The 27,059-nt window shown below is 40.9% G+C and overlaps 2 protein-coding genes across 5 annotated transcripts in view; both read left to right on the top strand.

Moving 5' to 3' along the window:
• Positions 1 to 15,015, top strand: part of abcc3 (ATP-binding cassette, sub-family C (CFTR/MRP), member 3) — a 57,533-nt gene extending 42,518 nt beyond the window's left edge. Inside the window, exons 19-31 of one of the 4 annotated variants that reach the window (XM_026177373.1) lie at positions 1,691 to 1,874; positions 1,969 to 2,077; positions 2,325 to 2,481; positions 2,650 to 2,857; positions 3,332 to 3,642; positions 8,926 to 9,125; positions 10,342 to 10,468; positions 11,420 to 11,521; positions 12,045 to 12,191; positions 12,284 to 12,442; positions 13,233 to 13,399; positions 13,481 to 13,675; positions 14,207 to 15,015. In XM_026177373.1, coding sequence (XP_026033158.1) covers positions 1,691 to 1,874; positions 1,969 to 2,077; positions 2,325 to 2,481; positions 2,650 to 2,857; positions 3,332 to 3,642; positions 8,926 to 9,125; positions 10,342 to 10,468; positions 11,420 to 11,521; positions 12,045 to 12,191; positions 12,284 to 12,442; positions 13,233 to 13,399; positions 13,481 to 13,675; positions 14,207 to 14,318 — 2,178 coding nt within the window. In that variant the 3' untranslated portion in view covers positions 14,319 to 15,015. Of the gene's footprint in view, positions 1 to 1,690; positions 1,875 to 1,968; positions 2,078 to 2,324; positions 2,482 to 2,649; positions 2,858 to 3,331; positions 3,643 to 4,434; positions 4,749 to 8,925; positions 9,126 to 10,341; positions 10,469 to 11,419; positions 11,522 to 12,044; positions 12,192 to 12,283; positions 12,443 to 13,232; positions 13,400 to 13,480; positions 13,676 to 14,206 lie in introns of those variants that run through there. The other 3 variants (XM_026177372.1, XM_026177374.1, XM_026177375.1) reach the window with 3 other exon arrangements.
• Positions 15,016 to 20,787: 5,772 nt separating this feature from the next.
• wfikkn2b (WAP, follistatin/kazal, immunoglobulin, kunitz and netrin domain containing 2b) lies at positions 20,788 to 23,814 on the top strand. The gene is made up of 2 exons (XM_026177653.1): positions 20,788 to 21,195; positions 21,700 to 23,814. The coding sequence occupies exons 1-2, from the start codon at positions 21,010 to 21,012 to the stop codon at positions 23,242 to 23,244; spliced, it is 1,731 nt and encodes a 576-aa protein (XP_026033438.1). The 5' UTR covers positions 20,788 to 21,009; the 3' UTR covers positions 23,245 to 23,814.
• Positions 23,815 to 27,059: the final 3,245 nt, after the last annotated feature.

The raw sequence follows: 27,059 nt of genomic DNA, 5'->3' as shown, positions 1-27,059 counted from the left end.
ACTACTAAGTGTCATTCACCCAGTCACACACAGCGTTTTATCTAATATTTGCATACACTCACACTCCGTTCAGTAACTTACACGCCGATACTTCCAACACATGGCCTGGAGGAGCTGGGCATCGATCCACCGGCCTTCTGTTGGTGGACATCAGGTGGTTGTCTGGCTCTGTGCCGGAATGCGACCGTTAGAGTCTGAACAGTTTCATGTACTTGTATTTATGTAGTACTTTCCTACTCTTCCTGACCACCCAAGTGCTTTAGACTACCATTATAAACTTCTGCAGTTCAGTGTGAAACGGACAGCCTCGCAGAGCTGTAATTTTATCAGAAGAGGAACTTGTGTCTTATCTTTCTACTGGACAGGAAGTTTTATGAGGTTTGATCACTTTCCAATCTGCTGATTTTTCATATTTATGACACCAGTTTGTAAAAAGAGTAACTTTGTGTGGCAGCGTTCTGCTGGAAGTAGTCATATTCAGAAGTTACTGAACCTGACTAACAGCTGGCCTTCAGGTTTTCTTTATTTATATACTGTACAATGCAGTATTTAATATAGTATGTACAGTTGTATCTTTTTCTCCCTCATTAGTAAGATGCTACTCACTGTTCTCTGCCGGTTCATTAGGTTTTTTTTGGGTTGTTTTTTTTTCCTTCTCTCTTTTGTTACTTTAAAGAGAACTATGAACCAAAAGTGCATTCAGCTAAATTGTAATGGCTGTAGCTTTTAAAAGTAGGAACAAGAACCTAAAAAGTACACAGCGGTTCAATATTTTTTAAAAAAAAAATGAGGGGAAGGGTGTGGAGACCTCTGCCTTTTGGTGAAATTAAATGCAGGTGTTTCCTGTCAGGTGTGAGTGTGCGTCCTGTATTTATTTAAGAAACAGGGATGTATGAAAAGGAGAGTTGAAAGGAAATTATGAGTGCATGCACACATATCTCTGAGCTTCCCAGAAGATGAGTTGTTGTGATAATCTTCTGAGATTCAATCGTCACACATGGCTTTGTCACCTCAGTGCTTTCTAGGATTAAATTGCTAGAAGTTGAGAGAAGTTTATTTTTGGCCTGACCTGCTTCCCATCACCCAGATTCAGCAAATTCAGGATGTTTTTTTTCCCAAGAACCAAATCTCAGGAAAACCTGAGTCATGCAGCAAAACATACATAACATAACAAAACAAACATAACTTGCAAGTCATTCTTCATCAGAACGGTCAAATACAAAAGAAATCGAATGTTTTGGAACAGCCAAGTCAAAGTCCTGACCTTGTAATAATAGAAATACCATGAAAGTGAATATCTGGAATCCAGCTTGCTCTAAAGCTCCTCTAACCTAATGTGCAGGACAGATCGGCGGTTCCTGCAAATGTGGTTTTCGAGGGATTGTTGCACAAGGCTGTACGCAGAAAATAAGCGCTTGGGATCGCGTGCTTTTTTCCCCCTCCCAGATGGACAATATTAATTTTAATTTAATTTTAGTTTTATTTAGAAAGAGGGACAATACATATTAATGAACATAACAAATGTAAATATGCCAGATTATAGCCTTGGGCTAAAGGATGATCTTCCTCAATAATTAAACCACTAAGTCTAATATTTTCATTTTCGGCAGTTTAATTGGTCTTGTTCATGCAAATGGTAATTGTCATACTGGTTTATTGCATGACAGAAGTTTCTTGTGTTTGACTCCAGACACGCATCCTGGTGACACATGGCATCAGCTTCCTGCCTCAGGTGGATAATATAATGGTGATGGTGGATGGCCGGGTGTCAGAGATGGGCTCCTATCAGGATCTCCTCAAGCAGAACGGAGCATTCGCCGAGTTCCTCAGAAATTATGCCCTGGAGGATATTATGGAGGAGGATGAGGCCAGCGGTACAGCATTTCCTCCCCTTACATATCACCTCATGTTGGTGCAGAACGGATTGATGGTTCAATAGTATCTCATGCTGGTGTTCTGCTCTCACAGATGAGATCATTGAAGATGACGAATTGTTCCCCGATGACGCCCTTAGCAACCACACAGACATGGTGGACAGTGAACCAATGATCAATGAAGCAAAAAGAAGTTTTATAAGGTAAATTGAAAAAAACTGGATATTTAAACTTGGATGAGATAAAACGGTTGTTGCATAAACTCCAAACTTTGTCTTTTTTTTATCAGGAATTTCTCAAGAATTATATGAGCTTTTTAAAACATTAAGCAAATTGAAAAATATGGAGTCTTTTTGCACAAAATAGCAGTTGAATAAATGCATTATCGCCACCAGTTATCCTGACCCTGTTCAGTAGCGTGAGCTCATTGCCCTGTGCCCCTTTTTACAGGCAGATGAGCATTATGTCCTCAGACGGAGAGAACCCCAGGTCCCGTTCAGTAAGGAGACATGGCTGCAGCCAGCGAAAACATTCAGAGTCGCAAGACAAGAAGAAACCGCGCGAGATGGAGAAACTCATCCAGGCAGAAACGGCAGAAACCGGCCAGGTCGGTGCATCATATTTCAATTCTTTTTAACCTGCAAATATATAACTGCTCATTTTAAAGTTCTCCACCTTTGACCCACGACTGCTCAGCGTTCACTGCAACATAGCAACCTGGTATTCACTGGTTGGACCACATCGACCCCTGAATTATCTTTTGTTTTGATCCCAGGTGAAAGGAAAGGTGTACCTGGAGTACGTCAAGGCAGTCGGACCACTGCTGTCAGTGGTCATCTGCTTCCTGTATGGCTGTCAGAGCGCTGCCTCCATCGGAACAAACATCTGGCTCAGCGAGTGGACCAATGACGCCGTGACGAATAGCACCGCGGAAAATGTTCAGATGAGGGTGGGGGTGTACGCGGCACTGGGGTTTGCACAAGGTAAGACACGCTGATGCTGAATGTTTATTTAAATGCATGTATTTTATGCGGAAATGCAAACAGCTGCCATGTCGGATTGTTGAACCTGAATGCCTACTTTATACTTCCACTTCCACCCTCACAGCTTTTTCTTTGTGTTTTACTGAAATAATCGGAACAGATTTGCTTTGCAGCCAGTTGAAATGCTTCTCTTTTGTACAGTAAACTCTGGAGAGATGCTGTGAGCCAAAGGAGAGTTAATCTGATTACAGCATCGTTAATTGGAATACACTGAGCATTGTTCTTGTATACAAGAGACATCCTTTTTTTCTTTAACTGCGGCTCCTTTCATGGTGAACTGCTCCCCTGACTACCTCACATTCAGGACAGAAGCTGCCCATGTCTATTTATAACAGCTGCTTTCTCGTTCTACAGTGAAACGTTCCTCCCCCTAATCAATTTTTCTTCTGCTCCTGTGGTTTAACCTAATCCCAGGTATCCTGATCATGATTGCTTCCTTCACATTAGCCATGGGGAACATCGGTGCAGCCAAGAAGCTGCACTTTAACCTGCTCACCAACAAATTCCACACGCCCCAGTCTTTCTTTGACACCACCCCTATAGGACGCATCATCAACCGCTTCTCCAAGGACATCTACGTGATAGATGAGGCTCTGCCGTCCACTGTGCTCATGTTCCTGGGCACCTTCTTCGTTTCTCTCTCCACTATATTAGTTATTGTTTCCAGCACACCCATTTTTGCTGTTGTCATAGTACCCCTGGCTGTCATATACGTCTTTGTCCAGGTACTTGGGTGGGGTCGGGTGGCAGTGTGGCTCGCGTGCCAAATGTGTCCTCTCAGTTCTTCTTTTCCTTGAAAATGTGGGGCTCTTCCTCTTCCTCAAGTGGCATGCTGCTTGCATGTTTGCCGCAGCAAAATTTGTAACCGTCAGGTTTGGCTTGTTTCCTCTGTAGCCTGCAATGTTGTCCATGATGAGCACCTCCTGCTGTCATTTTTTCCTTTTCAGTTGTAAACTCACTTTGCTCTTTCTCCACAGCCAAAACACTTCCTGTCCTGCCTGCAGCTTGCTGCGATGCACATGCACACACACACCTCACAGATCACGCTCCTAAACACATTCACACCATCACTATATCGTGAACAAAATCAAAGTCACGTCAGTCAGTTTTTAGTGATCTATACCCCCCTCTAGTGGTGAAGCACTGTTAACACAACTAAATAAACTTTATTTTTATCGAAGGCCAGTGTGACCTCACCTTCTTAGGTGAAATGATAGCAGTATCTCACATTTCTCTGTTGAAGTTAATGAAATTTTTAATTATTTAGTCTTTTAAAATTTCCACATCTGGTAGTTTTCCATTAGATATTAAAAGTAAGCACCATGTGCACAAAAGGGAAGCATAAATGAAAGAATATGATGATAAAATGCCACTTATGAGGTGTATAAGTGGCGTAGAGGACTGACTCTGGGAAACCTGCACTGACACTGAAAGTTGCTGTCTCACAGGCTGCTCATCCATTTAATGCAGGCGTTATTGTGTTGTCACACCTGACCCCCTCCCCTCCTGTCTCGCAGGTGCGCTGCTGTTGATTAACTGCCTGCTGTGCCGGGCCTACAGTATGCTGCAGGCAGCCAAGCTCACACACCGAAACTTACTTCAGGGGGTCCTGCGAGCTCCGCAGGGCTTCTTCGAGAGCACCCCTACTGGGCGGTTACTAAACCGCTTCAGCAAAGATGTGGATGCTATAGACTCCCAGATCCCAGACAATATTGACATATGGATGCGCACTTTCTGGTACACACTGAATGTGCTGCTCATATGCTGTGCCCTCACCCCAATGTTCCTCATAGTCATAGCCCCGTTAATGGTGTTCTATTGGTGGGTTCAGGTAAATAGGAAAAGAGTCTGCTAACTCATTAATATAACATGCATGTCTGCGAGTGCTGTTGAGTGTGCGTGTGTGTGTGTGGTAGTAAACAGCTGCATGTGGTTGAGGCAATGATCGTTACTCGTCTAGATTTAGTTGCTGTGTGGTTTGGTCTAGTCCAGTAGTCATAAATTGTTGTGGCCTTAGTCGCTCAGTAGCCAGTCTGTAGTTTAAGACTGTGTGAGCCGTAGTTATTTCAGTTGTTTTATGGGTTTAAAATGCAGCAAAACGTCAGTTAAACTGTTTTTTGCTGTAATCAACAAATGTGAATTGGATTGCAGTTAGTGCTGGGCAGTATGACCTGAAATATCTATCACACAAGTATTTGCACAGTAGATCATGTTGTTGTTCTTGTTATAGTTACTGCATGAACACATCTGACCAATCACGTCACTGCATTTGGCACTCGTATCTCAAAGCGCGCACTGGTACTGAATATAGACGTGGTAAAATAATAGTACTTTGCGAGAGACACAGCTGTACGTCTCTAAGTCAGTCAGCTCTGTGAAATGATTTCTGTGTCGTCAGATGCTGTCCCAACAATAGTAAAATAGCCCCACTGACATGCTGAGATATGTATGAAAGCTTCAACTCTGGAATCAAACCATGAAATTCTCCCCGCCGCTGCCTTCTCACGAGAATCGGATAAAACCAGAATCTCAAGTTTCTTCCTTTTCTTCTTCACAAACATCAGGACCAGCTCATTTCACGTCCACGTTTGTTTTTTCAGTGAACTCGTTCGGTTCGGTGTGTGTATGTTACAAGTTCATATCTGAAAAATTCAGAATTTCGTGTCACTTTTTGCAACACACTCATCGTGTAATGGGCTTAATTCCTAAAATTCCTGTCAGTTCTGATTCAAGAATTGATATGATGCCACTTTTCGTCATTTTAGCAAGTCGAATAACAAAAAGTTTTCACGTCAGTGCTCCTGCATACGAGCTTGTGAGTGAAGCATCACATTTATAAGTTATTCTTCTAAACTTTGTAGCCCAAAAAAACACCTGTTAGCCTTGAGAAACGTCTCTGTGTACCAGATATAAAGGTATACAGCCCAGCACTCGTTACAGTCGATCCACGGAGGCAGGGCTTCTCTTAGGGCAGAAATAATATTACTAACTGAAAATCAGATGTGGATAAAGAGCCGTGCATGTTTTTCCTGCTTTTAACATCGTTCAGTGTGTCAAAAAGAAACTTATCTGTTCCTCTGCGAGGTTTCATAAAGCAGTAAAGAACAGTTTTTAAGGAATTTTATTTTTCATTTCGCAAAACATATTTGGGCCTTTGCGCTTTAAATTAACTGTCATTGTTGGCCTCATACAGATATATCTGTATCATCATATATGTTGTCCCATATACACCACAAAAAAATATAATTTTGGCTACAATGCTGTCAGGTTATTTCAATAGATGTGTTGGCCCCAGCCTTGAAGGATCCAGTGTAATTTGGTTCTAGTTTGGGAGCTCGTATTACTTATTAAAAAGCTCATGCATGAACTACATTTCTTTATTTACATCCTGTTTTTTAAACAATCACATGCACAAAAGATGAGCAACTTCACCGAGGACAGGGCAAACATTTCTGCCGTGAGAGCAGCCCTTTCTAATCTGTTTAGTGGTGTTGGTGTCAGCAGCAGTGGTTAGTGTTGGTGGTATCTCTCTATAGTGTTCAGCACTGCTGTGTTAATATACGTTTTAAATGCTACGAGATATAATCAACACTAACATTCACAAATCAACACTAACATTCACAAAATAAATTTCTGCTGATTACGTCGTCAGTTTTAAAGACTCATAGAAAAGGTGGTTGTCTCAGTGCTCAAGCAACACTTTGTTGCCTATATGCAGTTAAAGGGCAAACTAACAATTTTAACACATGGTGTCCTTTTTACTTTTCTGGTATCAGGGTTATCTCGGCTTTCTATTGCATATCACAGGTTTATCTAACTCATCGGATGAAATTGTGCAGTGTCAGCCCTTTGGCTTTCAGTTAAGTGTGCAGGCATTTAGTTGAAGGCTCAAACAGCTGTTCAATAACTAGGTGACTAGAATATGAATGAGTATGAATCTCTTTTTGTCAGGTGCCAACTCACTACAGGTTTTTCTTATAGGATTTTGAAAGGCTTTAGGACAGGGGTGAGCAACTCCAGGCCTCAAGGATCCTGCAGGTTTTAGATGTCACCCTGGGTCAAAACACCTGAATCAAATGATTAGTTCCTTACCAGGCCTCTGGAGAAGTTCAGGACATGTTGAGGAGGTCATTTAGCCATTTAAATCAGCTGTGTTGGCTCAAGGACACATCTTAAACCTGCAGGACACTGGCCCTCGAGGCCTGGAATTGCCCACCCCTGATTCAGGATAATACAGTTAGCCTGGAGGTGACTGGGAAGTGACACAATTTTCACAATTTAAGCTCTCTGATGCCACAGAAGATGTAGTAGATGAAGAAAGTTGTCTGTTAAACTTCAATGCTTGGCTGAATCTGAGTGAGCCCAGCAATGTGAGACTGTGTTTACGTCACAGCCTGTCGGCAGAAAATATAACTGCATATTATCCACAGAAGATTGGAAATTAACACTAACATTTCCAGAGTAATCTGACCCAACAGAAGCATGTAGATGGAGAATAACATGCGATTCTGCCAGTGCAACAAAAACGTGAGACATTTCAAGGACAATGATTCAATTCAATTCAATCCAATTCAATTTTATTCATACAGAAATTGCAGCAACAGTCGTGTCAAGGCGCTTTATAGTGTACGGTTAGATCCTACAATAATACATTCAGAGAAAAACCCAACAATCATATGACCCCCTATGAGCAAGCACTTTGGCGACAGTGGGAAGGAAAAACTCCCTTTTAACCTCCAGAAACCTCCAGAAACCTCAGGGAGGGGCGGGGCCATCTGCCGCGACCGGTTGGGGAGAGATTCACCTGGCTCCAACTCAACCTGTGATTTAAACCAGTGCCCAATTCTTTTTAATGTTGAGACTGATCGCTGGTTTGCACCTTGTGGTGAACCCTCTATATTTACTCTTGTGGCATCTCGATTTACCATAGGTGTGGATAATGATTTACGGACATCCTAAAGAGTGTTATCTACGTTTTTTTTTTTTTTTTAAACCATGGAAGGAATCCTGTGATCATTCATCCATTATCTTTGTTTTCCGCAGATGTTTGCAGATGTCTTTTTTTTTTATCTTATTAAGTACACATTAACTCTTTTAAAATGATCTAAAATGTTTATTAAGCCATTAATCTTCCTACAGTCCATTGTAGTCAAAGGGAAGCCTGATTAAAGTGGGCTCATTTAGCCACATGTTGTGCCATGACCACATGAGGTATATACGTCTCATATTCTAACCTTTTCCTGTGTAACTAATAAAAATATCTATAACGTAGGTTAATTATCTAGTCATATTTCACATCATGAACATATAAAACTGTCTATACGATTTATTTCTTTTTTAATAAATAAAATTGCATCTTTCATTTCAAATGTGGCATAAAGGGAAAAAATGATAAAAGTTGCGTCACTGCCCAAAGATTTGCTTACCCAACTCTCAGTTTGTCTTTAAGGGAATATTCTGTGTCCTCACTACGTGATACTAACTGCACACTCACACAACTAATATCAGCTTAACAGTAACACTAAATGTTGTTCCTGCAGCTTTGTCATGGCATCCACTTTGCATCGCTTGTCTCTCTGCCATATTCGTCTTTAATCTCACTGTGCTCAGAAACTACCAAATACTCAGAAAAGCAGAACTATCGCTTCAAGCTTCTAACACTTTCAGAAATATTACGGCTGTTTGTGTATAAATTTGATTTGGATGCAGATATATGTGTAATGAAAAACAAAACACCTGCAGATAAAAATCACCTGTTCTGTCAGCTTTGCGGATTTTATCAGTGAATCTTGTTATTTGTATTAGTTTAATATGCTTAAATGCTTAAAAGCTCAGGGTCAAATATCTGCAGTTGTTTTGTTAACATAGGCTTTCTTCATTACTCTGTGTGGGTGTGCGTGTGTATGCGTGTGAGCCTGTATTTGCATCATATTTAAACATATCTGAGCACGTGGAAAGCCTTGTTGTGTTTTAACATTGTCTGTTTTTCTCCCCCTCAATGCTTGTAGAGATTTTACGTTGCCACGTCTCGGCAGCTAAAGCGTCTGGAGTCGGTCAGCCGCTCTCCCATATACTCCCATTTCTCTGAGACCATCACTGGCTGTAGTGTAATCCGAGCATATGGCAGGCACTCTGCCTTTGTTCTGATGAGCGATATCAAAGTGGATGAGAACCAAAAGAGTTACTACCCTGGTATAGTGTCAAACAGGCAAGTATCCTGCTCCAGCAGAGAAGCAGCTGTGTTCCAGTCTTGAGTTCTTGTGTCGCTCTGTGCACAGCCACTGCATGTAAAAATTCTGCGTCTCTGTTTGGCTGATTCTTTCTGCTTTGAATTTTGTTTCAAATTGTGGCTGCACATAATCTGTTACTTATGGAGCCCCTAAAGTTCTATAAGGTGGGTTTTTTAAAAATCTCATTGTCTCGTGTGCACAAATGGCGAATATCTAGTGTTTATAACTATAGAAAGGTAAGGAGTACTCATGCTCAAAGACTTCTTCTCTTCTATTCAGCCTTAAGTTTGAGTGACAAGATGAGAAAATCAATCCTGCTCGTGTCTGTAGGTTTATTATGGTTAACTACAATGACTGTTTAAACTCAAATTGCACAGTGAAATTTTGGTGGCTTCTAACAAAGCTTAGCAAATCGTTTGCACCTGTGTGCAGCTTTTATGATAAGCTAAGCTAACTGGGTGTAGCATAGGTAATATTCAACTCAATTCAATTTTATTTATATAGCGCCAAATCAACAACAATCGCCTCAAGGTGCTTTATATCGTAAGGTAGACCCTACAATAATAGATACAGAGAAAAACCCAACTATCATTTGACCCCCTATGAGCAAGCACTTGAGCAAGCACTTGAGCAAGCACTTGAGCAAGGCGACAGTGGGAAGGAAAAACTCCCTTTTAACAGGAGGAAACCTCCGGCAGAACCAGGCTCAGGGAGGGGCGGGGCCATCTGTTGGGGTGAGAGAAGGAAGACGGGATAAAATACGTGCTGTGGAAGAGAACCAGAGATTAATAACAAGTATTGTTCAATGCAGAGAGGTCTATTAACACATAGTGAGAAAGGTCAATATCAAAATTCTCACCTGATCCTTTTTTAAGAAAAAAGCAGATTTTCTAACATCTGTCCATCTTATTGGAAAGATGGCGTTAATGTGAAACACTGTCTGAGTGCAAAGAGTGAAAAGCACAAAAGGAATTCGCACACTGTCTATACACACATAAGAAAATATACTGTACTTACTATAGTGTTGCTCCACAATAAATAATATTTCTAAAACTTGTGGCTCTATCAATGGCACTGCCCCTTGTATCCCAGTAATGAGTATAAGTCATTATTGTCGTAACACGAGGTGCTGAATTATCCCGTGTTTTAGTTTCTCAGGTGTTCTTAAGGTCAACTGCATCTGCTGTTTTACAGGTGGCTCGGAGTGCGAATTGAGTTCATTGGAAACTGCATTGTGTTGTTTGCTGGCCTGTTTGCGGTGACAGGAAAGGACAGTCTTAGTCCCGGCCTCGTGGGTCTGTCGGTGTCCTATGCTCTACAGGTACTACTACAGCTATTGCAAGAATATGACCTAGATATCTCATTTAACCAGTAATAATGTCACTTTATAGCATTTTTTATATTTATAATGCTTTCTCAGTAAAGCTGCAGTCACTGGTATTTTTACCATGGATCAAATCAGTGTTTTATCCTCTTAGCCTATTGTTTGCTTGAAATACAGAGCGCTATAAGTGTTCTCAGTATTGCCTCTTATCACTTTATCAGTTACTTTTAACTTTATGAAAACTCATGTTTGTTGTTTAGCAAAGCATCTTAATTTATTTCAAATTTTAGTTTCTAGCATTTATCCTTTTAAATATTTTATCATCTGTGCCTCACAGTTACTACTCTTCTGATCTATAATGTGCTTGAGAAATTTCAGTGTTTACAGACTGTTGCTTAAAGAAGAGGGGGGTGTTGCACTTTGGTAAACATGGATCTGTCTCTGTATTTTTGAGATATGTTGCTGTCATCAAATTAAGAATGAGCTTCATTTTCTCACTTAAAGCAGATCATTGCTTTCTGAATGTATCTGCATTTTACTCTGTATCACAATTTTATTGGATGGGGTTGTTTAGTAACATCATTTATCCTTTTGCTCAGTTTTAGCTAATAAACCTTACTTTACTTGCATGCTAACGCTTCCCTTGAACTTCACCAAATATTATACAGCTTTAATTGAATGAAGTTATATGTGAATAAGTCTTCATATTGTAAGTTCAGCTCGTTAGTATCTAGTTGAGCTGCTTCACGTTCATGTGAAGGGCCTACTTGTTTTCTGCTCAATTTAAAACTTTTTCCTTTTCATTTTGTCTTAATGTCTTTTATGTAAGTCATTTTTTATTTACAAGGCTCTGGAAGTTGTTTTGCTTTGCCTTACTTTGCTGTAGTGGACACACAGCATCCCTTATTGTAAATTTCTGGAGTGTTTCATAAGGCATTGTTTCAATAGGTGACCATGTCTTTGAACTGGATGGTGCGGATGACTTCAGAACTGGAGAACAACATAGTAGCAGTGGAGAGAGTGAAGGAGTACTCTGAGACCAAGACAGAGGTATGTCATGAATCCCTTTAAGCACCTTTCTAATACTCTGTGAAGATGGGACTGTTCATGTGTTTGCTTTTAAAGTGGTGTTGGCTTTGTGCTACGGTTAAAATGTAGGAATTTAGCCACGTTAAAAAAAAAAAACCTGCCTTGTTGCTCAACTCTGCAACACAAGACCTATAAACTGTAACTAGTTCCAGAAATGTTAGCTTACCTGCTGCCAACAAGGGCCCCTCTGTTGCAGAGAAACAGGGCACTTATACTGTACAGAGTGTACTTTTTCAGTAGCCATCACAGAAAGTGCCCCTTCTGTGCATTAGTTGGTGTAGCTGTTATTGAAAGCCTCTGTTTGAAGCATCCGGTGCATCCCAGAGGTGAAATAAATATTTGGCAGCTCCGAGTGGCTGTGCAAAGAAGTACAGCTCTCTGACTTCTTAGCCTGATAAACAAATCGGTTCTGGTCCAAGCCAAATAGGCTAATGAGTTGCTCAGAAAGTTTTCCTACCATGAAGAGCTGTGTTTGTGTTTACAGGCCCCCTGGGAGGTGGAGGACAAGAAGCCCCCACCTGAATGGCCCATGCAGGGGAATGTGGAGTTCAACGACTACAGCGTTCGGTACCGAGAGGGACTGGACCTCGTTCTGAAGGACATCACGCTAAGAGTCAAGGGAGGAGAGAAGGTGTGGGGAGGATATGCCGAGATGATTTATTTATCAGTGCAGAATAATGGCTCAGTGGGGTGTTCAACACAACTCCGTGTGTTTCTGCGCAGATCGGTATCGTAGGTCGTACGGGGGCCGGCAAGTCTTCGATGACGCTCTGCCTCTTCAGATTGCTGGAAGCTGCGGGAGGCGAGATCACCATCGACAACGTGAAGATATCAGAGATAGGCCTGCACGACCTGCGGTCTAAACTCACCATCATTCCACAGGTACGACTGTCAAATTCTGCCTGAATGAAGCACCTGTATGTTTGAAAAGGATTATATGTCAGTATTTGTGCGAATAATCTTAATTTTCCAATGAAATATGTACAGTTTAGATCTCATACATCAACAGGAAAAAAACTAAACTAAATGATTCAGAGTAGTAATTACAGTATAAAAAGCATCTATTTACTTCTAACACTTATTAGGGTCTGGTATAACTCAAGGACCAAAACTTTTAAGCCAATGCGGACATAGCGCAGTTAATATTATTAACTGTGATATCTGCTACTGCTGTCTCAAGCTCTATATTCCACTATCTCTAGTCGGGAAACATCTGAAATCACCAGTCAAACAGCCCCCTGTGAGCAGCCACTTGGCGACAGTGGGAAGGAAAAGCTCCCTTTTAACAGGAAGAACCAGGCCATCTGCCCCTCCCTGAGCCTGTTATTGTAAAAATGTTATTGTAAAAATTGTTCAAAGATTATGTGAAAACAGCTTGAGTCACATAAACGGGGTTATTTAGATTGTTGTTATGTTGACTGAGGCTCTGGAGACTGCTAATTCTTAATTTAGTTGCTGATCTGTCTGTGTGCTGTAAACTAAAGCTAGTGCTTTGCACCTTACCAGTGATACCCACCACCACCCTGCACCCACCCAAGTTCACCCTGCCACTCTGTAGCATCGAATAATATCAGAGTGAGAGCCCAGCTGAATGTCCATCTGTCGGTTTTCCTTTCCAGCCAGGGTTGTGGTAGCTTATTCCTGCTCACCTGTGTTTCTGTGTTTGCCTCAGGAGCCTGTGCTGTTCTCTGGGACACTGAGGATGAACCTGGACCCTTTTGAGAAGTACAGCGATGAAGAGGTGTGGAAAGCCCTGGAACATTCTCACCTCCACAAGTTTGTCAGTAACCAGGCAGCAAAACTGGACCTCGAATGTTCAGAGGGAGGAGAGAACCTCAGGTACGTTCAGAGACAAAGAAGCACGGTGAGCAAGGCTTGTCTGTAAATGCTGTTTCACTTACTGGATTTTGGTGTCTCCAGTGTGGGCCAGAGGCAGCTAGTGTGTTTAGCTCGAGCCCTCTTGAGGAAGACCAGGATCCTCATCCTGGATGAAGCTACTGCTGCTATCGACCTGGAGACAGATGACCTCATCCAATCCACCATCAGGACTCAGTTTGAAGACTGCACCGTCTTCACCATTGCACACAGACTCAACACAATAATGGATTACACAAGGTTAGTACCTTACCGATTACTTTGAAGGGAAAATGCACCACCTGCTTTTCCTTTTTTCTGTCATATATTTATATGTACTGTTACAATGGTGAACGCTCATAGACGATGGATATCCTTAGTATGGTCATCTCAGGAACAAAACTGTGGTTGTAGCCGACCTGCTGTTCAACTCTTCTTTTTTGCAAGGGAGAGCCATTCTTATCATCCTTGGCTTAAAGGGAGGATGCCCTCAAAGAGAATGTGGCTAAAACATCTATTATTCATTATTTTGAATCATGCAAAGCTACTCTAGTCAGGTCCCAGGGGCAGAAATGGGCCACTTTAAAACTATTTTAGAAATAGCTGCTCATTATTTTGAAGTAAGTGAGATTTTTAGAACTGTAACACACAATACTGATGCTTTTCTACCAAAAGCAAAGTAGGAGTAAATTTGATAATGTGATGTGTGTGTAAAAGAAAATAAGAATGTACTGATTTAAAACCTGTATAGGTCTTGTGAATGAATCACACTCTCTTCCTCTCTTCTTACAGAGTGCTGGTGTTGGACAAGGGACGGATAGCTGAGTTTGATACTCCTACAAACCTTATATCTAAGAGAGGAATCTTCTACGGCATGGCTAAAGATGCAGGACTGGCACAGTAGAACTGCCTTTTTGTCCCGATGTTGTAAACCAGAGTCTGGAATTCAGCTCAGTTCACTTCAGTCTGAGTCTGTTTGAAACCTGGCAGTGGAACTGAAGAATACTTTCTGTGTGCACTTGTTATCATTTTCAGGAACCTTATTGCTCTCTTTGAATGAATCCTGAGCTCCTCTACAGACTTGGGTCATTTAGCACTTGCAAGTAGTTGCAGCGTCTGTCAAAAACACATCAGGACATAAACAAATGTTTCAGTAGGAAGTTTCTGGCTCTGATTGTCCTGCAAGTAAAAAAAGCCATAAGTGCAAATGTCATTTGAGCCAAGTCTGCTCTCTAGTGCCTTCTGCCAGTGGGATAAAGAAAGCCAGTGAATGTATCGTTTTCTAATCGGCTCTCTGCTGCAAAACAAACAACACGACAACAAAAAAAGGAGGACCTTTTTAATGTCATATTTTCTACAAAGAAGAATAATGTGCCACTGTACCTTTCACATGAGAAAAACCCTACATTTTTGTGATGAACCCACTTATTTTTGTACTGCACTATTATTTAAGCTACTTTTAAAGAATTGTCTTATCTAGGGAAGTGTGCTCAGTTACTTATGTGATTCTTCTGTGAACCAAATCTATAAAAACTTGAATTATGTACCACCAAAATATGTAATATGAAAATGCCTTTATATATAAAAAAGGAAGAACGAAATTGTTGTGCTGTCTCTAAATGGTGCTGGGGTATAAAAACTTCAGATTTTTGTTTCTGCTTATTGAAGTCATGGTTCCAGATGGGATTGTCATTTGCATGCCAAAGGGTCAAATATGATATGACTTTAACATTTTACAATCAAGATATTTGCTTTTTATGTTAAAGAGGCTGCTTGGGGTTTATTTTGTTTTAGCCATATGTCTGATTTTTTTTTTTTTTTAAATGCTGCCTTTCAAATGAAAACCTTTACGTTTTTCCACTTGGGTGTGGAACCTTTATCCTAGATGGGTTGCTGTGACCTCGTGGATGCTAAGAGATTAATGTGCTCTGTTGTTAGTTTGGGCACATAACAGGTTTGTTGTAAACTGGTTATTCTAGCCCAGGTGTGTCAAACATAAAACCCAGAGGACTATATTAACTATATTTTCTTAATAGCCACCACAACCCTATCTGCAGTTTTACCCATATATTTCTTACAAGTCCAAAGAGCCTTTCTGAACTTCTTTCATTTTCTACAGCAACTTCTCTGTGATGCAGAAAAACCTGAATTATAGAGGCCCTTAATTTGTGCAGCTAAAGTTCTGGGAAGGGAAGCTTCACTGGTTGCGGCGGCAGTTGTCGTCTGGCGCTATGGAAATGAATGAATTGGTCCAACCCACTTAAGGTCAAAGTGGGCTGCATGTGGCTGAGATGAGTTTGACGTCCCTCCACTAACCCAATAGTGAAACTGAACAGCTTGTTGGAAGATTGACTTGTTTTTTGTTTATCTGAAAAATATATTTAGAATTACTCATATTTTAAGCCCAGCCAATCCTGCTTACCAAGTCTAAAATGTTACACATTCATATCAAGTGTTCTTGTTGTTGGTTGCAACTCGTCACATACTCACAACACTGAAGAACATTTCATGACAGAAACACCACAACAACAGAAAAACCTGAAGAAAATAAAACATAATGCGTATCTGAAAGGTTACCATCATCTTTTGGGACATTTGTAATAAAGATTTAATAAATCATCAGTAATGATAACGCCATTGCAAGAAAATGTATCATATAAGCTTCTGCAGGAGTCTTTGTTTAGTGTCTGATTCTAGTTAATCTCAAAGCATCCACCAGATTCAGGGTGACCGTCGAGGGCCGGTGTCCACCTGAATCAAATGATTAGTTCATTACCAGGCCTCTGGAGAACTTCAAGACATGTTGAGGGGGTAATTTAGCCGTTTAAATGAGCTGTGTTGGATCAAGGACACATTTAAAACCTTGAGGCCTAGAATTGCCCACCCCTGGTCTAGGGTTAGGGGTTGGGTTAAAGCCCACCCCTTTAAACAACCAAACAGAAAAGCCTTAAAAAAAAAACAAAATATTAATAGGTTTAAAAAAAAGGATGGTTTAATTCTTGGATTTTTCTACCAGATGAGAGTTCTTCGAAGACCTTATTTGTAGAATTTAGGAGTAGTATGTAAGTGGGAACTTTTTGTGTGCACATACATGCAAATGTACCAATTATATACTACTCACATGGGTTGAAGTGTGCAACTAATTTTTCTTCCACATTTTTGTGGGGATATTTATTGGCAAAGATAATAAAAGAAACCCAGAAAGTTCTTTTAAAGTTACCAGCACCAGGGTCAATCCGTTTGGAACTCGGGAATACAGGTGTGGATGAATTATATGAAGTGAAACTTGTTAGAGTTAACCTTTAAGCAAAGGTTGCATTGACCTGATAAAAAGGGATGCAGACGGGACTTTCAGAATATCTTACACAGCGGCCTAAAAATCCAAATGGGGTCTCAGTGGTCACAGGGATTACTGCTTTGGAAGGCAAATCAGTTCTATAATTGGTTATGTGACTCTGGAGAAGCCTTAGTTTAAAAAATGTATGCTGATGATGTCCAGAGGGTTGTTCCATTCAAGTTGTGGCTAATGAATCATTCCCATGTAGCCTTGTAGTCAGTACAGATTTCTTAAATTAGATCTTTTACATATTTGGAATTTTTTTTCCAGGTAAAACAAAACAAGACTGTTTCAGTTGTGCTTTGTGTGAATGTCATTTATACAGTGATGCAGCAAAGATTTATTTATTTTTTTACAATTAAGAAGAGACAGTGTTGCAAATCACCAGTTTTTGGGGGGTAATCTAACGTCAGTGCCAGTCATTATGTAATTATTCCAACCATCCACTAGAGTGTGCTCACACTCAGTCAGCAAGCCAGGAAAGTGACTGTTGCCCCAACTTCTTCACTTACAACTGAAGGAACTTGTGTTTTTTCCTTAATGTATCCTAACAGGCAAAAATATGGTAATTTTACTACAGTGCTGGTAGAAACTAATACAAAAATACAATAAATTAAAATCTAATAAGACAAGAGAGTTAATGTAAGAGCTTTCCTAACTGTGGATCAAGAGGGATTTGTTGCTTTTTCTATTGTTTTATACATTGATTCTGTGGATATGTTATTGGAAATTGGGTTGTCTGTTCTCAGAACTGATTGGGGATTAAGAGAAAGTAGGAAGAGAGACCATGACGGGGCAAAGAAGAGAAGTTTACCTTAGATTCCTTACAGCAAGATGTCTCTTGCCCCACACACAGAAACACTGCAGTTAACATTTCTCAGTATTTTTCCCTGGCACACACCTTTCTTTGTCTCCAACATGCTAAAACTGATAAATGTTGATAGGGCGGCATGAATGAAAGCTGTGCTGCCAGCTTCCTTGATAAGGTCCCTGCCTATTGGCACAGATGTACAGAATCGGACCCAGAGGTGAGAGGAAGATTAAAAACAACTTTAGCACAACAGTGATACAGCAAGAAGGTTTGAGTGTTATTTTTTGATGCCTTGTCAGAATGTTGCTCAGTATTGCTCAATATCGGAGTACCAGACAGAGCAAGATGTTCTTTTGATATGTCTAAGCCACCCACAGATGTCAGGAAATTCATAGAAGAGGCCTAGATTTTTGAGAAATGCATAACTGGTTTTAAATTGAAAAATGAATAGGCTGACATTAGTCAGATTTTACGGTAATATAAAGCTAGAGTCAGTTTCCTGGTAGCTTCTTTTGGCATATACACTGTAGATGTGTAGGTGGGGGTGGCTGCATATATAAGAATCAGTCCATTTACCATTTGTAAATGAGGGGCCACAACATTAAAGGTCGCCACAGCAGATGGATGATGATATGAGATAATGTGTAGTGTTTGATTTGGCACAGATTTCTTAAAAAAAACGAAGTATATATATATACTTTTTTTAAATGCCAGATGCCCTACTTCTGCTGATATCGCTTTAACCAAACATGCAGATGTTTGCTAAAGATGCTGAAGTCAAAGTTGTTTCTTTGGATTTTGTTTTACTTCACCAACCTGTTGCTAAATTCTTCAAAATACTTTTTAAAATTTTTGTACAACCCAAAGGTCTAATGTCAGCCAGCTGAGCTTCATTACTGGGGTAATCTCAAAAACTATGATGATGTTTTGTCTCTTCTACTTTGACAGGTGTTGACTTTAATAGTCTAAATAAAAAAAACTGATATCAAAGCTTGTAATCCTCACATAACCTCTCACCCGAGGGCGTGCCATTTCATGATTTTGTAATTTTCCTGACACCTGGAGAATTTTTGTGATTCTACAAAATAAGCTTATTATTTGTAGCCCCAAGATGTGTCTGGCCTTACTGAGTTTGACAACAGTTAACAGCTTACAATCCTCCCTCATTATGAAACCTCTCATTTGTAACTCTTTCTGTCCTGGGGAGAGCGACAGGTATTTTCACCTGTGTACACGCACACATTTTGCCCCTAGTGAATATCCTATAACAATAAGTACAGTAAGCTGCCCCAACCACAAACACATATCCAGTAAACACTAATATAAGGTGACATAGTGAATCATGGAGAATATGGGAATATGTTTTTTATGATTAGCACTGAAATGGACCTAAAATAATCCTTCTACAGGATCCGGAGCATGGCAAGATCCAGATAAACAAGGCTTTATTTATTAGCTTGTCATACACACACGCACACAGGTTTACACAAAAATCACCACGTCTGCATGAAGAACAAACAATCTCCTGCACACACATACTTAAACTCAGCATGAGTCCACCGTTATTGCACTGGAAGGCAGTCTAATAGCTACCCTGTCCTCAGCTGAACTGTGGAGGAAACGGTTTACACAGGAAAGGACTGAAGAAATGATAATAACAACTTCATTCATTAAACATGGTGCCAACTCTCACGCCCACTGCAGAGCACACCTTCAAAGTATTTTTTTTCCCCGTTTTTGAGTTGCACTGTCCTCATCTCACCTCTGCTGGTTTGCCAGTCGGACTTGTTAAGGAACGAAAAGCTGGACTCATGTTTTCTATTTTAAGTCTTGGATATGAACCCAAACCCAAATGAGTACTTACGTTTTGGGTGATAACCTGTTTCAGTGCTCCAATTAAGCTTTGTTCTTGTCAAATAATGTCCTCAAGCCAAGATTCAGAGACCGTTTTTTTTTCTTTTCTGGAATTTAAGAACAAGTCTGTACATTTGCATAAATTCAAAGTAATCCTGTGTACAAAGACATGCTTTGTAGGATGTATGCAGACGGCTGAAGAATGTGGACTGTATAAATGGAAAACTGTGCTACGTGGAAAATAGAGATTGTTGTGCAACACCAGTCACGTATCACAGATTGCATGCATTTACAGAGACAAGAAAAAGTCCACAGAGTGTGCAATGTATCAAGCAGGTAGAAGCATGAACTTGTACATGGCTAAAATGGCTTTATTGAGCTCAGGCTGCAAGTTATCATGTTTTACACAGTGCAGAAAGTCTATTAAAGTGAGGAACAGTATATAATCAGCTACGTCAGTGTGTTTCATGGAATCCCAATGAATGCAATCACATTGAAATGGATTCTGTTTATAATTGCTGTTATCGACATCATCATTATGTCTAACCTGAAGGAAATGTACTGCATTTATTAGTGCTGATCACAAAGTACTGCAGGTCACAATTTCCCTTTATTTGGCCCATTATAGATTTTTACAAACAGTTGTCTTTAATATTAAGTAATGAAAAAATTAAGCATATTAGAATAAAATTATAACTATGACATGGTTTTGTTTTCTTTAAAAATGCAGTCTTTTCCAAGAGCATATTGTGTTTGTTAAAATATGAGTTTCAACATCTGTAAAAAAAAGAAAAGAAAAATCCTCTAAATGATTTCACCCAGATAAATTTAGCTGTTGCAAATATGCTTAAATGATGAACAGTTAAAATATGAATCGTTTAAATTTTCATTATTTCAGCTGTTGTCGTTTTATTTTCTGTAAAAGTGACTCATTTTTCTTATATGTGTGTGTGTGTGTGTGTGTGTGTGTGTGTGTGTGTGTGTGTGTGTGTGTGTGATATAAGTAATATTCTATATTCATAGTATGTAAAGGCAAAGTACATCACTTCTTGTTACCTGTAAAAACCGCAGCTTTAATTCAAACAGTCTGAATGTGTGTTAACATGTGTTTTTTGCTGTTTTGCAGTCGTTAAATAATAAGAACTACATTTTTTGTAAGCTGAAAAATGCCTTTGAGACTTTTTTATTCCGTGCGTCATAGCGCACGGTGCGCCCTGGCGCCGGCGGGGACCGCAAAGGGTTAAACGGGGTTACCAGCAATCCTTTTCACAGGCAGGTGCCCCGCCAGCTTTTCGCTTTTTTTTTAAGCTTCTTTCAACATCTAAGGAGAAACTCATAACTGTCATTTTGCGAGTTACTTGGCGCGTCTTGTTAGCAGCGATGGCGGAGGGTTGGTGGTATAAATAGAGAAGTGAATTTATCAACTGACACACATCGCACGGACTCTGGAGACTGATGCGCTTTGACTCGTTTGCACACCTGCCTTTATTTCGAGAACAACTGATTTACAGCCGGATCACAGAAACACACATTACTTTGTTCGTTTGGTTGTTTTAACTTTCAGCACTTGTTGAATTGCGCGCCGCTCTGAAGATGTGGTGGATGCTGTTTCCGCGCTGGATCTGGTTCCTGACGTGTGTGTCAGTGTGGATGGAGCTCCAGGTCGGAGTTTTGACCCACATTGACTATACGCACGGGGGGATCTGCCCCAATGATATGAACCCCAACCTGTGGGTAGACGCCATGAGCACCTGCACACGAGAGTGTGAATCTGACCAGGTAATGTCATGGCAGTAACTTGGAATGAAAGCTTATCGTGGTTTGTTTTATTTTTTGTTAATAGTGCATGTGGGATTTTCAAATAGAGTGAACAAAAAAGAAAGAAAGAAAAGTCAGGATAGCTATATTATTGTGATGGTAGTGTGCCACATTGTTTGATGTCCTTGGTTTTGTTTTTTATCAAATTGACTAAACTCAAAATACAAGTGCACAAAAATGATGACAGACTCTGTAATTATGACTGTAGAAAAAGAACAATTACACATTTATTTACTTTATTAGAATATGTGCCTTACTGGTGCAATATTTCTGTTTTATTTCTATTTAATTTGTAAATATCATATCATGCATGACTCTTTCTAGTTGTAGTTATTTTTCAGCTGCTTCTGTTTTAGGTATGTAAGTTGCTTTTGACTTTTTTAACTGTTTATATCTCACATGGAAAGTTTAGTTTTGTTCCATCTTGGATTCAAAGCACTTTTCCCCCCCCTTCTCCTCTTGCAGGAGTGCGAGTCCTATGAGAAGTGTTGTCAAAATGTGTGTGGGAATCGAAGCTGTGTGGCAGCCCGTTATGTGGATGGAAAGAAGGGCCCCGTGGGAATGCCAAAGGAAGCAACCTGCGCCGGTTTCATGTGCACTCAGCAGGGCTCTGAGTGCGACATCTGGGACGGTCAGCCGGTGTGCAAATGCCGGGACCGCTGTGAGAAGGAGCCACATTTTACCTGCGCCTCTGACAGCATGACCTACTACAACAAGTGCTACATGGATGCAGAGGCGTGCTCCAAGGGCATCACCCTGACTGTTGTCACGTGCCGCTTCCATCTGATGTGGCCCAACACAAGCCCTTCTCTCCCCCAGGTGACCACTCTCCGGCCAACCACTGCGACCCTTCAGGCGACTATCCCACCCACCACCGAGCCTCAGCCACCTGTACTGATCAGCAGCCCCACTCCACAGACTGTGAATGTCGGGGAAACGGCAAGCTTCCTGTGTGACATCATCGGTCGCCCCCGGCCTGAGATCACATGGGAGAAGCAGATGCCTGATGGGGTAGAGAGGGTTCTCATGAGGCCCAATCATGTTAGGGGTAACATGGTGGTCACAAACATCGGTCAGCTTGTCATCTATAACGCCCAGCTGCGCGATTCAGGGGTCTACACCTGCACGGCTCAGAACCCATCCGGTTTAGTGCAAGCCAAACACCCATTCACTGTGCTGCCCACAGAGTTACACAGAACTCCTGAACCCAAGAACCAGACCCGCTGCCTGCCTGACGAATGTCTGAAACCCCTTGACAGCGCAGATGATTGTGGGAGTGAGCTGCAGAAAGTCAGCTGGTACTACGAGTCCAAATCCAACAACTGCTTCTCCTTTACGCACTGCCACAACAGCAGCCAGCAGCCCAGGAAGGTGTTCCAGACATACGAGGAGTGCATGCAGTGCTGTGGTCCAGAACTGTCGGGCCCCTGTGGGCTCCCCACCCTGCAAGGCCCCTGCAAGGCATACGAGCCGCGGTGGGCGTACAGCACCACCCTACAGCAGTGTCAGTCCTTCATTTACGGCGGTTGTGAAGGAAATGACAACAACTTTGAATCTAAAGAAGGCTGCGAGGAGATGTGCCCCTTCCCCAAAAACCAAAACTGCAAGGCCTGCAAGCCGAGAGGCAAGATGGTGACGAGCTTCTGCCGCAGCGACTTCGTCATCCTGGGTCGCATGTCTGAGCTGACAGAGGAGAAAGACTCAGGCCACGCCCTCGTGACTGTGGAGGAGATCTTCAAAGATGAGAAGATGGGTCTCCGCTTCTTTGGCAAGGAGCCCCTTGAGGTCACTTTTATCAACATGGACTGGAACTGCCCATGCCCCAACATCACAGCTGCTGCTGCAGAGGGCCAGGTCATCATCATGGGCAATGTCAGCGATGGCATGGCCATCCTTCAGCCTGAGAGTTACGTGGGAGCATCTAGCCCTCGTCGGGTACGGAAACTGAAAGAAGTCATCTCTAAGAACACATGTGACATTCTCAAAGCGATCACCAACAGCCCTCAGTAGGGCTAATATCTGTACATAATGTTAAGCTGTTATATTCTGAACATTGCCCACAGTACTGTCGAGATCTTTTGAGCATTCTAGCTACATTTGGAGTTCTTAATGTTTCACTATGATGTTGTTTATGTTTTGTGTTGTCAGTTTGCAGGGAAGCATTTCTTTGTCCAGCCATTGGAGTTATTAACCCAAATGCCATGTAAGTGAACACAGGAGAGTTACCTTACTCTGCCCTCCCTCATATCCTCTCTGACCTATGCAGAAATATAGCTTGTAGACGTTTGGCATCAAAGCATGAAACAATTTGAACTCTCCATTTTAAATACTTGTTATGTGACCAGGAACTTTTAACATCCTAACATTTACTCGGTGTGGCACACCAGGACATATGCCATACTGCATATGCAGTATGACTGCATAGATTTCATCCAAAAGAATGAGTTGTAAAATATTCTATTTACCACATTTTCTCCAAAGCAGCTGCTCATTTTATATCGTCCTTCTCTTATTTCTTGGGTATTTATTACCATGGAAGCTTGTCTTTGATTTTGTACCTCACATCCTCTCTGAAATCAAGTGGACTTTTGTATTTTGTGTAATGTATAAAGAAAATAAACATTTGGGATCTTCTCTTTCCTCCTCATTTCTTGTCTTGTAACACCATATTATGAGGGATTATAGGGCACAGTCATAGCGATCTTACTTTTTAAGGCTAACAGGAGTGCGGAACCAGATTTGGTGCCTTTGTACCTGTTGTGATGACAGACAGCAGCTTCTCTGTGTACTGTACCTGTGTAGCTCCGCTGACAGGTTGTGATAAAAGAGACTTGGGAATAGCATATCCACAGTCCACCCTGCCCCCCTCCTCATCCCTGCAAACCTCCAAACAGAACCCATCCATTCCAAACACCCATGTGGCATTGTAAAAACTTCACCCTATTTTGTTTTGCCTCCATGGTCCAGCCTAATTGGGTAAGGATCCCAGGCCGTAAACCTCAGATCCACTCCCATACAAGAGTTATGTGTTTCATGCCGTGCCAGCCGGCATCTCTGGGTTACTAGGAAAAGGCCTTGGTGGGCTTCGACGAGGGTGTTCTACTTCCCAGATGAGATTCTGTTTCTCCCATCCAGAGCGGTGATGGAGGCAGAGATCAGCCCATGTATGGTGTTCCTTTACTGGCAAAACCCCCCGGGAGGTCAGACCTGCACTTCAGCAGCTGTTGAGTCTCTAGACTCTGAAAAATATTAGATCTGCAGCACCTTGGATCACATCAGAAAGTGATATAAACAACACAAACACAAAGTTTGCCAACCTTTTATTGCTCTCTGATACGCTGTTAATTCATTTTAGAATCTCTCAATCCCTCATCCCATCCACTATGGACGGGATGACATTACAGACAACTCCTCAGGACACTGAGGTCTGTGGGTTTGACTGCTTCATTCACATAGCTGATCTAAAGATAGTTTAATCTTTGGTATGTTTTTGCAGATTTTCCAGATTTTGACAACTAAAAGCAAACTAACTGTATGGATCAAAATGCTATTTTGGAAAGATGGCCGTTTAGAAATACAAGTTAATTAGATATACCTGATAACTGATTAAAGGACTTAATTACGGAGATTGGGGCCTCTATATGCAAGTATAGCTGTACAAAAAGGGTGTAACAGGGGAGTGCAGGGTGGCACCTCCACATCTTGTGCAAATTATCAATTCAAAACAAGATACTTTTAAGTTTTGAAACATAGACTCTCATAAGCTACATAGTGGTTTTGCTTACTCCCTATAATTCCCTAACTTCTGCACATTGCAAAGAAGGGCTTCAAGGCACAAGACAAAACAGCCATGTTTCTTAATGTATATTTAAGGAGTCAAGCAAAGCTAGCAAAAGCTGTTTTCAACTGTATTGCTCGATCGCTTGGTGCATAAGTTTGAAATTTTGGATTTTCTTCAATCCACACAAGGTGAAAAGCAGGATTTGGTTAAATTTCCCTTAGCAAGACTCACCTTGACCACATTCTTTTAGTAGCCATCAATGAGGTTCTGGGATAATCCTAGTTGGATATTTGACCATTCTTCTTGACAGAATTTGTAGAGTTAATTTAAATTGGTTGGTTTTCGTTGTTCAGACTTGGCTTTTAAGCCTAGTCCATACATTTTCAGTAGGGTTGAGGTTGGGGCTTTGGGAAGACCACTGCAGAAGCTAATTGTTGTTATCTATTCCAAACCAGTTTTGTTTGTTTGGGATCATTTTCTGTTGAAACACCCAAACTGAATCAAACTTTCAACCAACTAGCTGTTGATTTGACATGAAGTTGAAGGACATGGAAGTAGCCCCACTTTTTCATTATTCTAACAATATTCAGTACAACTGGCAGCAAAACAGCCCCAGAGCGTGATGCTACCACTACCATGTTTGACAGTTGGTCTAATTTTCTTAGGTTTGAAAGCCTCAGGTTTACTCATCCTCCAAATATAGGTCTTCTCATTGTGACCAAATTGCTCACTGTTTGTTACATGCAACCATTAAAGTTATCTCAAGACGTTTGGCTCATCCATATGGGCAGCTGCACATTATAGTCACGCTTGAAGGTGTTGATTTTTGGCAGGATTGAGCCATGGTGGTTCCTTGGTTGTTCCTGAACATCCTAACCAATTTATTCTCATCTGAGGGCAGCAGTTAAGGTTTTTGTCCAGAACTTAAGTGCTGAATAACTCTCAGAATCTGCAGTTATTAAGAAATGGCTCCCAAAGCTCCTGCTTCAACCCCACTGAAATTTTTTTGAGTGTGCTAACTGTAAACCAAGTAATTAAAATGGGCTCTACAAATTCTACCAAGATGAATGGTCAAGTATCCAGCCCGAATTATGTCAGTCATTCCACCCAAGAAAAAGACCAGTTCAAAGAAGTCACTGAAAGGTCTAAATTACCATGATATTCAAATCTTTTGTTGGATTATTCTGTATGTGTGTGGTTGTCACCAGGGTATAGTGGTACTTGCTTATCTGCATAGTTTTACATTAATGACCAATTCTACATGGACAAAAAGATAAAGACTGAAAATCTGCATTAAAGAAGAGGGTTTATCATTAAAAGAAAAGTACTCAAATGATTGCATAGTGAAAGAATGAGTTAGAATGCTAAAGTTGATTTCACAGCTATCAGCCAGAACCACTTTTCACCCAGTAATGCACATTCTTTTAATATTTAAGGCAGTTTTTAACACTCCAGAACTTTACATAGAAAGGTGAGGGTTTGAATCATGAACCTTCGCAGAGCTTGGATACAATGCACAAACCAGGTAACTACATCATAGTGTCTCCAAAATGGGAATGCTTGTGCGTTTTTCACAGTCAGTAGTGGAGAGTCCTGTAAGTGAAGCATATCAGGGTTATGTGCATGAAGATTTGAACCACAATAGCTTCATGCTGACAGGTCAAAACTGTTTCAGTGGTGCACAGAGGACCAAGTATAACAGTCAGGGTTCTTCATAATGCTTTCCTCATGAGTGCATACCCACACTACTGTCCCTTTAATTTAGTTTGGATTAAGGCCAAGCAGGTAAAACCAACAGTTCATCTGAGGAAACTAGCTCAACAAGCAAACAAAAAATCCCTTAAAAGAACCGCAAAAGCCATCAATTATTTTTCTTCTCTTCTCATTTTCCAACCTATGTGCATTAAAAAAACACCTTTAACTACTTCAATGCATCGTCTGAGGTCTACAAAAGCACAATTTATTATCAATTAAAATTCAGCATATTTGAAACATGTGTGATCCTTAGTTTTCAGGCACTCGCAGACTTTTATGCTGTTCTAAT

This window comes from Astatotilapia calliptera, chromosome 8, assembly GCF_900246225.1.
Source record: "Astatotilapia calliptera chromosome 8, fAstCal1.2, whole genome shotgun sequence".
NCBI classification, from domain to species: Eukaryota; Metazoa; Chordata; class Actinopteri; order Cichliformes; family Cichlidae; genus Astatotilapia; species Astatotilapia calliptera.
The sequence above is the reverse complement of the archived record's forward strand: the minus strand, read 5'-3'. Positions and strand labels throughout refer to the sequence as shown.

Bases quoted from the DNA above. Each gene is read 5' to 3' on its own strand.
- wfikkn2b (XM_026177653.1), top strand. From the start codon at position 21,010: ATGTGGTGGATGCTGTTTCCGCGCTGGATCTGGTTCCTGACGTGTGTG. The intron at 21,196-21,699 runs GTAATGTCATGG...CTCCTCTTGCAG, and splicing joins GAGAGTGTGAATCTGACCAG to GAGTGCGAGTCCTATGAGAA.